The sequence below is a fragment of the Calonectris borealis genome, chromosome 14 (assembly GCF_964195595.1).
Source record: "Calonectris borealis chromosome 14, bCalBor7.hap1.2, whole genome shotgun sequence".
Taxonomy (NCBI): domain Eukaryota; kingdom Metazoa; phylum Chordata; class Aves; order Procellariiformes; family Procellariidae; genus Calonectris; species Calonectris borealis.
The window spans coordinates 19022097-19036230 of NC_134325.1; the positions used below are offsets into that span (position 1 = coordinate 19022097).

At 42.6% G+C, this 14134-nt stretch overlaps 1 protein-coding gene across 1 annotated transcript in view; it reads right to left on the bottom strand.

The window, feature by feature from the left end:
- The window catches only part of ABTB2 (ankyrin repeat and BTB domain containing 2), a 139654-nt gene that overhangs the window by 13543 nt on the left and 111977 nt on the right, over nucleotides 1-14134 (bottom strand). The window contains exons 4-7 of the mRNA XM_075163398.1: nucleotides 11654-11806; nucleotides 6039-6204; nucleotides 2571-2660; nucleotides 2011-2112 (exon numbers count right to left, since the gene is read on the bottom strand). Of these exons, the coding sequence (XP_075019499.1) occupies nucleotides 2011-2112; nucleotides 2571-2660; nucleotides 6039-6204; nucleotides 11654-11806 (511 nt within the window). The remainder of the gene's footprint in view (nucleotides 1-2010; nucleotides 2113-2570; nucleotides 2661-6038; nucleotides 6205-11653; nucleotides 11807-14134) is intronic.

The following is a 14134-nucleotide window of genomic DNA, read 5'->3' on the forward strand; positions in this document are numbered from 1 at the left end:
CACACAAAGGAACCATCTCAAAGGCTAAAGCAAAATATCTAGTACAAGGCAAATTTCTCTTGCATTTCCTCACTCAGCCTAGGGCTAAAGTCTCCACATGAATGTCAATTTAGAGTTTTCTTATTTTCTTTTGCTTTACTGTGCTTTCAATTGTGAGTTTGTGCTGGAAAGGTGCTCAGCCGGCAGCTTGGAGAACACCACCTACTTTTTTTTTTTTTTAATCTCCTTTATGAACATGGTTTTGCAATTGTAATTTTCCAACTCCAAAGAGCTCTGCAATCAGAGCTTCTCTTCAGCGCAGGAAGTCCATCTTACTTAGTTTCACGCTGTGCTCAGGAAACAGGGTTCCTCCAGGGAATTAGCCCTGGAGGCCAAACATACCTCTTGGTCTCCCGGCCCTGCCGAGCCTGCGAAAGGAGGCCCTGGCAGCTGCAGTGATTTGCCACACACACAACCTGCTTTCACTGAACGCACCGAGCCGCTCGCAAGGGAAATTGCCCCTCTCCCAGATGAAGGGGAGAAGGTTACAAGATGATGGGGACCTTTTACGGCCAGGTAGGGCTGGCAGACAGCACCGGAGCAGCCAGAGCACCCAGGCGCGGGCCGGTGGGTGCTGCCCCTCTCCCGCGGCAGGGAGGATGAGCCCTGCCCGCATGTGCATCACCAGCGCCCGGCTGCTGCCAGCAGCGGAGGTTCCTTCGCCGGACGTAGGAGTCCAGCTGGCTGTATCCTATGACATTGTCACAATTTAACAGTTTCAGCCATCTCCAATTAGCGATGACCTTGGCCTTGGCACAAACAGCATATCCATTCACATTTTTATTATTAAACCTTTTGCAGAGCACGACTGCTGGTTCATTGGCTGGTTTCTTTCTCTCCTGAGATGCCAGCTATGCCATGCAAGTATCACATGGTAGACCTTAACTGGAAAGGTGATTTTAGACACCGATTTCAGCAAAAGCTGATATCTACCCTTTTAATAATAGTTGCCGAATGAAAAAAATTTATGTAATCTTTAGAAGTTTTAACCAAAATAAAAGAAACAAACACTGTGGGTAACGCAGTCCAACAGGAGCTTTGATATACTTGGCTACATCTCCTGGGAGAATCACGCTTTTATCTCACATGTAAATTAAGGCTGTCCAACCTTTGTAATACCAAAGGCTGCCCTGGCAATTTGCCAGCTGGAATCTGATCTTTGTAATTATTTACAAATGTACACAAACAAAAAATGAGTGTGTGCAGCCTCTATTTGCTTACATCTTTTTTTTTTTCTTCCCTTTGAGCAGAAGGTAGATTAATTTCACCAGCAATTGACTATCTGCTGTGATCGGTTTTGAATTCCTCTTGAAGTTCAGGTAGGATTTCCAGGATTCCACCCCATTCCGCTCCCCTCTGCGTTAATTCCACAGAAAAGGGAGCGGGGAGGATGCGAGAGGCTCAACTCCCACGACAGCTTAAGTCTTGTTCATGCAATTCTCAAGGATTATAAAGGAAGTTACAGATGATTTGCTGCCATTAGAGCAGAAATCAGCATATTCTTAATTTTTGCACATGTAAATGTATAAACCAATTAACACCTAATGTCAGAAAGCATCCTGATCAAGCAGTCTACCTGTAACCACTCCACATGAAGCACTAGTTTATCTAATACCAAAGAAATGATTGTGCAGCATTGTTCTGGAAGTGGTAAGCCTTGGACCAGTACTGAAACCAAAGAAAAATAAGGAAACATACTGTGTTTTGTTATCAAGGCCTTGCTAGGAATTATGTCATCAATTCACAGTTCCGCAAGAAAAGCATCGGTTGCATTCTCCTCATTTTCAAAACATGCAACTTTTCACTGATTCGTTAGAAGGCTTCCACCAAACCGCGCGTGGAGCCCCTGAGGGACCCGTGCTGAGGAAGCCCGGCAGCAAGGGTGCTGCCCAGCACTCGGCTACCGCGCTGCGCTTCAGTCCCGCTGCGTCTCCTGTGAAGATTCCCGACCGGGGGATTTCCTCCGCTTACCTGAACAACAGAAATGTGCCCATGTAACACAGCAAAGGTAAGAGCAGTCCAGTGCCGGCTGTCGGGATGGACTGAAGGGTATCGTGGAGAGGTACTGGGAACCTGGGAGAAAGGAACCAGGTAGTTATTAACCACTGCAGTCTCTGTCTGCCACAATCTTTAGGCTTGTACATAACTGCCTTTTTTCTTTGTAAGTGACAACCCCAGGGAATGGTAACTTACGCCATTTAGAGAACACTGCCACTCTGTCCGGTCCCCTGGGCCATTTTAATGGGCTTACTGGTTTCTCCTAGTGGCAGCTCTTTCAGGAGGGAGGCCCCTTTACCCCCACCATGCCTATTAGACTTGCCAATGCCAATCATAATTGGAGCCACTGTGTGGTCCAGGAGGTTTTGAAGGTTTTCTTCCCCACCCAAATCCCTCAAGCAATGATTTCTGGAAGAAGTGGCTTGTTCAGAAGCTTCCAGAAATGAAGCCTTCAGTACCTAGGAGAAATTTCATAACTGCTCTTTTTAGTTTACCGATGAGTAATCATGGGGAGAGGGTCCTCTGTTACTCACTGGAATATCTAAATTTGCTCCGGCATCTATAAGCATTTGGACCATGGCTTCATCTCCAGCAGCACAGGCGTACATTAGTGGGGTCATACCCTTTAGGAAGAAGAAAAAAAAAAAGTTATCTTTCTATACCTATCAACAGTGAAACTGTCACGGACACAGTGAGTTTGAATCTTAACGTACAGAAGAGTGTGTGTGTGCGCGTGTGCAGGCATGCACGTGTGTAGGGTCAGCATACATATATGTTCAAAACGTTTTAGTTTCTATGCAGAGTGGGCACAATGCAGTAGTATTGGAAAGTGATGTAGACAAAACATCAGGGGACAAGACTGCAAGAATACAAAAGGGATCACTGAAAATCCCAGCCGTGTATTGTCCACAATTCTTGAGCTTTCTCAAGGCTGCCAAAAAAGAAATACCATTTCTGGGACCATTTGTAGCCAGATGAACCGAAAGCAGAAAACAACACAAAAATACACAAGATGAATTTATTTGGCAACTTATCCCCATTGCTAAAATCCTATTTGCCACAATATTTCAGCATTTCTATCCCATAAATCTCTCTCTCTCTTCTTAACCAGCAAACCATGACGGCTCAGAGATGAATTATGAGAGAAATGAGCCTTACTTACGGAGTTCATTCCAGAAGTAGCCAAGGACAGAAAGGAAATGGCCTAGTAAAATCCATTCCTGCTCACATGCTACGGTTCCCCCCTCCTCCTTAATTATTGTGAGCGTTTGAATTTTTCACAGGCAGCATCTCTGCTGCTCATTGTGTAATAATACAGCTTCGTCTTTAGAGACGAACATCTCACACTGAGGAGTTCTCATCTTGTATCTGCAAAAGCGTCTTTTCAAAACAGCCACAATTCCAAGCTTCCTGCATTTGAGGCAGTTACACACATTTGCAAAGATGTTTCGGGGGCAGGGGGGTTTGGCTTTTGGGGGCTTGGGAGGATCCACTCTCATTATAGACAAGTAAACTTAACTGAGAATTCAAAACTCGGGTCTGCAGGCACAAGCCCATATTTACTGCCACAGTCAGGGTTCTAAAACTACCAGGTTTGTATAGACTTGCCTTACCTTTCCTTTTTTTTTTTTAATTTTTAGTATCAGTTTTGCATTCCCTGCTTGTTCCTCAGCATGCAAAGGGAAGAAGAGATTGTTTTCCTAAACACCTCAAATCCTGTGAAACCAGAGTGCTGCTTGGGGCACAGCAGAGAACTGAATACAGGGTCCTGCTCCAAACTCAAGTTTCTGAAGATATGTTCTGAATTCTCTCCCTCTCTCTAAAAATATTGCCATACACATACACGTAGAAGTGGATCTGAACACACACATCAACACTGGACATGCTCACATTCTGGGAGCGGTCAAAATCTGAACCTGGATCTAAAGCCTATATGTTAAATTAGTCCAACAGTTCTGTCTATTGTAGGATTTGCAACAAAACTTTTGCTGTACTTGCCAGGTGAGAGATGGTCACGCCTGTGTGCGAGGCCTCGGAGGTGACTGCCTACTGTGCACTGTTTTAAGAAGACTCATCATGACCAAAAGAAATCAAGATATATGAACTGAGCTTTACCAGGTGCCAGTGTTTCATATTCTATCCTACGACAGGACATAGAGACCTGCTTTCTCTTGCCGTGCCTACGTCAGTTTTCCCAAGTTTGGGTGTACTGGCTTTGGCTTATTCCTTCCCAGGGAGGGCAAAAGCAGCTAGCTGCAAGGTTCAGATTTGGTTTCATATTCCAGCTATGGCAGAGTCACTGCTAAAGTCTGGATTTAACTTTCTCTGTGAATGGTAGCGCAATGGAGGACACTTGCTTAGCTGCAGAGATGAGTTGCTCCAGAATCACTTAAGTGGAGAATTTCAGAGAAACAGCGTCTCCAGAGAGAGCCTGTCTTGCCCTCCTTGGTCAGTGCCCAAACACTGCTTTGAGACATGGGAGCAGCGTTCTGCAAAGAAGAGAAAGCCGCCAGCATGCTACGATCCCCCTGTTCAGAGTAGGACTGGCTAGAGGATAACATCAACAGGATGACAATGAGACCATAAATAAGTGACAGCACAAACTCCTCAAGCTTTCCAAGGAGTTGCCTACAGAACGCAAGGGTCTTTATCCATACAAAAGCCAAACAGCTCCCAGTTTGCTGGCTGGCTGAAGAGAGGTAAAAAACATCCCGCACTGGTCTTGGCACCAATGTCTGTGGTGTTAGGATAGCAAGGTTCACAATGCAAAATAATCTGCTTTGAGAAAACAAAAGGCCTCAGGGCTACATAAACAGGAACTGCAAAAACTTCTGGAAAAAAAAAAGAAGTAAGCGGCAGACCTTCGTAATACAAATTGCTACCTTTGTCACCTTACTAAAGTCAGTATTGAGGGCACCTATGATGTGATATCCCACCTCTGTGACCACAAAGCTCCCTGTATTGGATGAGTAAATAAGGCAACTACATACCTAAATATAAGCTTGTGCACGAGTAGCTTCTGCTCGTATTTGTGCACACATTCACTCTTCCTTTAAAATTGCCGGATGGTGGAAAGCACCGTGGAAGATGTGCCAGTTTCAGAATTTGGTCTGAAATGCTACTGCAGTAAAAATGCTGTCTATGAGAAAACCTCTCTACTTGAACGTAAATCCTTCCTATTGCTAAATATCCTATTGTTTCTGAGACATGACAGCTCATTCTCATTGCTGTGACAGCTATAATGAATCTTGATTTGGAGGAGGTTTTTTTTTTTTAAAAATTAAAAGCTAATTCAATGCATTGAATGATGCCCCAGAGAACAGACTGCTGTTACTTGATGGGACTGACAGCACAAGCAGAAGCAGCTAAAGACTCCCCGGCCTACAAAATCCCTATGGTTCAATGTAGCTGAGCAGGGAACAGGTAAAAATGAAAAAATAGACACATCAGCATGATGGACTTTCAACAAAGCTAATACTGACGGATACCAATGCCACTGGGGTTCCCGGTGCTGTTTCTTGTATGTCAGACTGTACTGACAACATGTAACTCGCTTCACACAGGCAGCCCGAAAGCCATCAGACACCTTTTGGTCACTCATCACTGACCCGGACTGGATTTGGGCTGTTGAACCAGAAGAGAGTGTTGCTGGCAAAAACCACTTTGTTTTGACATTGCCTTAGCATTAAGACAACATCAGACTTTCCATTTGCAGCCAGCGTATTCACCTGTCTTCCATCAGTGCCTGAGACAGGCCATCCAAGGAACAGACCTACATTCCAGCTGATAAAGAAACAATTCACTCTAGGCTTTGACTGGCTTTTTAGGGGTTATTTTTGTTTTTTAAGGGATGCATTTTCAGACTAAAACACAAGCTAGAATTAGAAAAGCCTTGGAGAGGCAACTAACGCTTATGACCTCGTGTATTGATTTGCCACATGGAACAGAACATGCAATTTGTTCATGCAAAGAATTTGTGTGTGTGTGGGTATATGGCATACCTGATCATCCATGGTGTTAACCCCGTCAGGTCCCAGTGCATCGATTGCTTGGTTGATCAGATCTGTCCTTCCACAGTTTAGCATTCGGAAACCCAGATCCTGCTGGAATTTTTCAGTAGCAGCCTTAGCATCCAGTCTCCGGAAGGAACTAAAGCAGCATTCAGGTCTGTGAAAGACAAAATAATTCCTGGATTTTTTTTATTTTTTTTTAGCCCTGTCTCCTACAGAAATCAGGCTTACGAATTTTCATGGTTTACCTATCGTATACCTTCCCCACTGCATAATCATTTCTGAAAAATCTGGCTAACTTCACTCATACTGGAGATGGAAGTTTTAGTTCTTAGAGAAAGACAGTAAGTTCATGTAAACACTGCAAAAAATAAAAAGAGGCATCCAAGTAGAGAAACCTCATTGGAGCCCTCCTCCGAGGGAAAGGCAGGAAGAAGTCCTTATTCCTTGCCAAGAGTGGTGTTTTCCACCCAGCCCCTCACTACAAGGGTAGCTCTGGACCAGGCACTGCTTCTGCTACATCTTACCCAGCAAAACAGAAAAGGGGATGCCGGAATATGCCCATACCATAATGGGCACCAAACAACCGGGGTTACCGCAGCAGCGAGGTTATTGTGGTGGGACCGGTGCCACAGGCTGCAAACCTGCAGCAACCAGGTTTCCTTAGTTCTGCTTCTCACAAAAAACCGCACCAAAACCCAGTTGCTTTAAGTAATTAGTTGTATATATTTTTTATATCATATTTGTATTTTCCTGCTTGTTATAGGATAGTCCACCAAACATATACAAAAACATATTGCAAGGAGGAGAAAGAGGTGGAGAGAAAGTGTATCTAATAAAATACCAGTGTAGTTCTAGGATGAAACAATTGTGCTGTCTGTCTACCAGACTAGCTATTATTTTGAAATAAAAAGCATTTCTGAAAGAAGATAATGATGCTTATTCTTTTCTGGAAAACAAACAAACAAACAAACAATTTAAAAAAAAATAAAATCAAAATCAAATTCAGGTAGTGGACTCTTCTCAACTCTTTTCCAATGCCCCAATAAAAAGAAGTGCGTTAACATTTCTGTGAGGCTCTATTAAATCCTTATCCTTTAGATGACTATCAAATGACCTTTATCTCATTTGGAAGGAGTCCAGGGATTACTGTAAATCCTCTGGTTATCTGCTCAGAGACTTCTGAGTTCCAAACCTGGAAATGCATCTCCTTCACTGAAGAAACATTGCCAAATCGGAGGTGTTTCCTATCTCAGCTGGGCATTGATATGGTCAGCCCTTTGATGTTATTTCAGGGTGAATGCCTTCTCCACTAGCTGTCTGGTTTTCCACAGAGGCTCTTGTGCAAACTCTCAGTGAGTGAGATATCAGCCTGCCAAGTTCCTTTGAAAAATGAGATTCTTTCAACAAGGCTAACCTCTTCTGGAAACTTTGTACGGCCTGCCAGATAAGTAAAACACTCATCAATTCATGTAGAAGATGCAAGACGAACCTTAGTCAAGTTTTAATTCAGTTGGTCATTTTTTAATGCTTCTGAACTTGCATTGGTGGTGGATGACAAATGGTGAGCAGATGCTATGAACAATATGCTGAGTTAACAAAGATCCCTCCACAGCCTGGTGACGGTCACATTGTACAGGGGAAACCAGCATCTCACCACAGCTGCTTTCAGAAAGGAACTGCATCAGGGTACAATTTGGGGAACAGTCAGCAGCAAAGTGACAGTCTCGGAGTCACTAGCTCTTTGGAGATACATCTGCAAATAAAATGTGTCTCCGAGGCAGCGGAGTACATCAGAACACAAGATCTCTGGAGCACCCAGATTCTAGATTAGGACACATGCAGTACAGAGCACAAGAGGACAGGAAGACAAAAGGCTTAATGCTAGACATAGAAAATCCTAGAGCTAGGCTAGTCAATTAATAATCTTGTTCTAGTAAGGTAGTTGGTACAGTATTGTGATGCTACAATATTATGTAGAATATGATGCAATGACTTTGTATAATATATAATAAGAAGGAGGAGGAGGAGAAGAATCCTATGCAAAAAAAGTGAAATAAAATGACATCACTTGAAATGCAGAGAACCTCAGAAAATAAAAGTTTTTGAAGGGATGGTACCTGTCTTTACATATAGTTTCTATTTTGCTAACAGGCACGATTCTACCCAGTGCTATTTACAGGCCCTGCTGGAACAAGGGTGGTGGGGGGACAATTCACCGACGAGCTCTGCAGAGCAAACAGCAAAACAAAACAGTTGCACAGAGCTATCAGGGAGACCCAGCAAAAAGGTGGACTGTAGTTCTTGGTGTAGAGCTGCCAGGAGGCCAGGTCAGGTGCAAAAATTTGAAGTTAGCATTTGTGAGCTTTACTCCTGGGGGACCTGCAGGCTCAGCCCATGGAAAAGTTCCTGTACACTTGCTGTTCTGTAGCGGTAGTTTGACAGCATGCTCTTCTATGATAGATGCAAAGTAGCTTTTTTCTTTTAGAGTGTGATAAAAGTTAGAGCATCCTACAAGAGCCGGGGGGGAGAGCTCACATACATACAACTGCTGTGCAGCAGCTGTAACCACAGCAAGTTTTCCATGTGTGAGTTGTTATCCTGTGCAGAAGAGAGGCAAACTCTTGCACGCTTCCTAGAGTAGAGCCTGTGCTCCTGCAGTTGCCCAGATAGCAGCTCCCATGTACGCCCAGCTGCACCCAGGGGATAAACTGAGGAACTGAAGGTGGACTGAGAGACTTCGGCGAGGCAGAGCCCAGAGAGCAGGGAAAGGGATAGGGCTGAGGTCCTAGTTTGGGAAGGGATAGCTTGAAGAGGAAGCAGGAGCCTGGTGTGCTCTTTGGGTTTCATAAACAGTAACTACTACTATAAGTATAACCACTGGTAGTGAATGATTTAAATTTGGCCTGCAGTGAGGAAAAAATAATGAAAAAAAAAAACCGTGCATGATAATAACTTAATATTAAAATCTCAACATTTATATTTAAGTAGGTGGAAAAGAAACACAGTTCTCTGCAATCTAGCATTTCCCCACTTATATTATCATTTAACCAGTAACAGGTGAGTACTGATAAACTGAGAGCATCCTATTAGAAGGCTTCATCCACTAAGACACAAACAGTTGTTGCGGAAGACTATACTGCCCAAGCAGTCTGTGTCAGAGAATAGGTATTAGAGGTCTGAATTTCAGGTTATACTAATTACACTTTGTTCTTCTGCACAATTTCCCTTTCAGGGATTTCAACATACCCTACCTGATGCATCACCACTGCAAGGAACTATCATTATAGGACTTCTAACCTGTGCATCACAAGGAAAAGCGAGTTGCAGTTTGCCTATAATCACACAGCAAGCCAGGGATAAATTTGGCTTCAGTTCCAAGATTTCCTTTTCCCCTAAATGTGCTGTAATGGTTAGATACAAATGACTGCTTTAAAGGATCATATAATGGGCACTGGAAATGAGGCACTGCTCTCTCCTCGTGTTTTTTTCTGTTAGTTTAAATCTTTCATGCAGCAAAAAGACAATGTTCTTTCTCTCTTATCACACATCACAGAATATCCTTAGACCTCTGAAAATAAAACTCAGGCAAGACAGTTCAGAACAAAGACCTGATCAAGCTTAACTTTGATTTTTGTCCTCTACTACAAAGATGATGTGCGTTACTTTAAAGCAGAGGTTGATTCACCTGCAGGGAATGCATACTGCATATGTCCCTATGGAGGAACAGTTTTGTGAGGTAAAAGGATCTTAGTTTTCTTACAGAATTGCCGTTCTTTCTGTAATAACAACAAACTGGATAGAAACCTCTAACATACTCCTTCCCTGGGCCAGAACTGCTAACCCTTAACAATCCAGCAGTTGAATTATCTTATGCCTGAATATCCCACATAGTGTGGCTGAGGCCCTTTATACGTGCTTCTCACTTTTATTTATTGCCTATTTATTACATTATTTTGGACTTCCTGGGTTTCTATCGAGACCTTCATTTCATAGGTGTATCATTATGGCTTCAGTTTTAAGTTACTGAGATGAACTCCATTTTGACAAAGCCTGTCTTTAAGTGTTTCCTTTTAGCTCACATCAGCAGCAAAATCAAACACCCAAATCCCAGCCCTCTTTTTTGTTTGTTTTTTTTAAGGTATACGATCTATAAAGTAAGGGACTACCTGTGCTTTGTATGTTAATGTGCATGAAAAAACAGTGCAGAGATAGAGTGGGATGTCTTTGAAGTGGAAGGTTTGGATTCAGTTTTGAAATCAAAAGTCTTTCTGAAGGAGAGACTGAAAGAAAAAGCATGAAACTGCCTGGAAATACTTGTGATTAGGTTAGTCTTCTGTTGTTCATCAAAGAATTTCAAAGGTTTTGGCACGCATTAAGCACATATGTAAAATTAGTTTAGCCCATAGAAAGTCGCCTACACTAGCACCTACCATCCACATGTAAGCCAGAGTAGCCTGTGCTTTAACTGACACACAGAGCACACGTACACTGGCAGAGAAAAGGGAGAAGAAAAGTGTTCCAGGAGTAAGTGTACAACTCCTGCTTTGTGGACGCCAAGTCCAAGTTCAGCTGCTCCCTTCCAGTCCGAAGCCAAGGAGTTTAAATAACTGTGGAGGATCACCTGTGTAACTTCACTTTTTAAAAGACCGGGAGCACTCTCAGTCGGTCAGGTACCACGTCTCAGGAGAAAGGCAGGAACTGAGAGCTGCGAATAAGTCTAGGAGTCAGCTGCAGCCGACAAAACATTCAGTCATCTAATTGCACCAGCATACTCACCGACTAATTTAGCTTCACATTAGGTTTTACGGGTAGTAAGTACTACCCTTCAATTCACAAATGGGGAGACAGAGATGCAGCAAAAAGCAAGAGCCTTTTTGGCTGTCAGAAGGAAAAGGTAAAAATGCAACAAAAACAGATCCAGGACTCCTGATTAAGTGTCTCTTGTTGCTTTTACTGTTCATGAAAAATAATTCTAAGAGTAAGGGTATATTTTTATCTTTTCAGGTGATCATTTCATCACTTAAGAGCATGATAAAAGTATTATTTATTGTTATTAATGTGTTCTGCCCACTCATTTAACCCAAAGGTATGTGGGGGACAAAATTCACTTGAGAAACAAGAATTTACCTTGTACTAAAGTTCAAGATGTTACCCTGATATCAAAACCAGTGCTAATGACAGCAACTTAAAGGATTACAAACCTGAATAAAATACCTATGATGTGCTAATGAATCAAGCTAATTATAAATCCCTGTTCATTATATACATGAGGGGAGGATTTTAAAAGGCACTGATAGTTTTCATCAAGGTATCTCAAAAAGCAAAGAATAATCTTGCAATTAAGGCTGAGGCATAAAAAACCCAAATACTTGTATTTCAATCCTTCTCTGTCTCATTCCTCCTACATAACTTTTGGCAAGACAGAATCTTTCTACCCCAGCCGCAGTGTTTGGCCAAAGTTTTTTTATCTCTTGGAGTACTAAAAGGTTAAACATGTATCGCCTGTATAGTATTTTGAGATCTGGCTCCCATGAAATATAGTAAGAATAATATTGTAAGAAGTTACAATTACTTTAGCTGCTTATAAAGCTTAGTCTACATACTTTAGCTGCCGGGGCTCACAGTCCAGTCCAGGTAAGAGCAGTCTGGCTGTCTGCCTGATATCATCACTGTCCACAGTTAAACTGCGCCGGTGCTCAGCGTAGGTGATAGCCACTCTCATCCACTCCATCAGCGGCGGCAGAAGCATGAAAGGTCTGTGCAAACAAGGGAAAAATCCATCATGGTTAACATTGGCCTGCTATTTTCTACTGCGATGCAAAAGCACACTTCATCGCTTCCTGGGCATGCTTGTGGGAGGCTGGCACAGATAAAACCCACCTGCAGAGGCAAACTCTGTCCCTGTGCTCAGCAAGACTGGCAGGCCACAGCAGGTGGAAGGAGCTGGAACTGCTCAGCCTTGATTATCTGAACCGCTTCTTACCCAAAATGGGGTCATGCCGGGACACGCTGGCTTCATGCAATACATTTTACCCTGTGGGAGACAGACTGAATATAAGGGACCTACTTCTACTATTAGCTATAGGTCAGGCTCCCCTCAAGTAGAGCCAATGCTTTGTTTTGGATCAGAAGGGCTCTCATCTAGGGGTGCAGCTTATATAATAATTGTGTCTGTTGTTCTAAATAATCCATATGTACAGGAGTGAGCTGCTCCACTGCTCACTTAGTAACACTGAAAATATTCTTGATTATTTGAAACTTCAATAAAGGCTAATTCAGGCTAACTCAGTACTACCTCCATTGATTTTTACATTACATTATCACTGTGCGATGGCTTTTCACATCCTACATTTCTTATGTGCAGAGCTGAGGCCTCCATTTTTGCACCACTGACCCTCTAGACCGCAGCAGAACTGATGCAGCTATGTTTTAATGTGAACCGTTTTGCTAGGGAGGACTGAGTAGAATCAAAGAGATAACAACTCACATGGAGACATCTCTGTGCAAGAATAAATGTACATTACTTAAATTGTAAGCAATTTGTGGAAAAGCAACCTATCTGTTCCTAATTTGTACAACATCCAACACAGTGAGGTTTTACTCGATATGAAGGGTTGCAAGGCAATAAAGGAATATAAATAAGGTAATAACAATAGCAACAACAGCCGTTTTGGATTAGCTTTTGAAGAAGCCCCCCCCTTACTCCTGCTATAAGAATGAAGACAGTACTGAGATTACACATTAATATATGGGTACCGTAATACTCTCACACACAACATATCTCATCCATCCTCTCAATATACAGCCAGACTGATCTATTATTTGCTTGATTTTTCCCCAAGGATACCTGCCACCCTGATGGAAGGCTCAGAAGTGCCAGCTGTAATTGAAAACACCTTTCCCATTTCCAGTAACGAATTTATTAACACTGGGAAAAAAGCCCATTTCAAAAAGAAAATAACTGAGGGGAGAAGGTACCAATTCCTTTACAAAGTTCAGAGGAAAAAAAAGACACATACTGGAAAACATAAAATTATTTTGGCATTAATGAAAGCAGCTGAACCTGTGAAAGGCATTTTCAAAGCTGTGCATGTATATGTGTGCGCACATTGCGAGCACAGTAAGACGTTAGAAATCATTTATCAATAATGGGATTTGCAAGCAGAACTCCGTTTGTATGACTTTGAACATCCTTCAGGGAGGAATAACTGCACTCCGTAAAATATGTGCCATCTGTTTCCATTTTTGCCGGTTGCAAGGTGCACTCTAAAATGCTGCCATTATCTCTTTGCAAACGCATGCACTATTTTTTCCTCTGCTCCTTCTCTTCTCCTGAGTAGCAAAGCAGCGTTTACAACATCAGAGGTCCTTTTAAGCATCTGATCAATCCTGGATTGCCAACGCAAGGGTGTTTTTAACAGGACATTTACTTATTGCTTTTACCAGTTTACTTCTATGTCAAACAATCAAAATATCAGGGCTGCTACATTCATCACTTTGAAAATTACCCAGTAGCTCATCAGTTGAAAGACTTTCTGGAAGTCCAGCTTGAATCCCCCAAGCCGTTTATTCTTTCTAACTTGTCCCAGACACGTGGGATGGGATGAATTCCTCCAGCACAGCCAATTCTGTGTTGACTGACTTCCCTAAGGGAAGAGCAGCAATCTGCAACAGGCATTTGGGAGCTGCCTTTCAGCAGTCTATTCCAGAGAACTTCAACCTTTACCTGGCCTACAAAGGAGGCCTTTACACCTTTTAAATTCAGGCACGAGCCTAAATTAACCATGTAGACTTTCTATGCACTCAGCAGAGCCTCTAGTACAGGATTCAAAGCTCCCGAGACGTGGTAGGACAGAGAGGTAGGCTAAAAGTACCAGAATTAAATACTCAAAGTTAGATGGGGTGAACATCTCAGGAGCAATGGAAAAACTCATCTTAGAAGTGATTGTATCTACCACCTTTTGCAGTAGATAAGCTATTTAGGCCACATCACAGCTTCCCTGACACTTTCATGGTGGGAACACTGCTGGACAGAGAACCATTTCAATCCAGCACAGTCCTGATCATCTTATCAGGTAATGAGT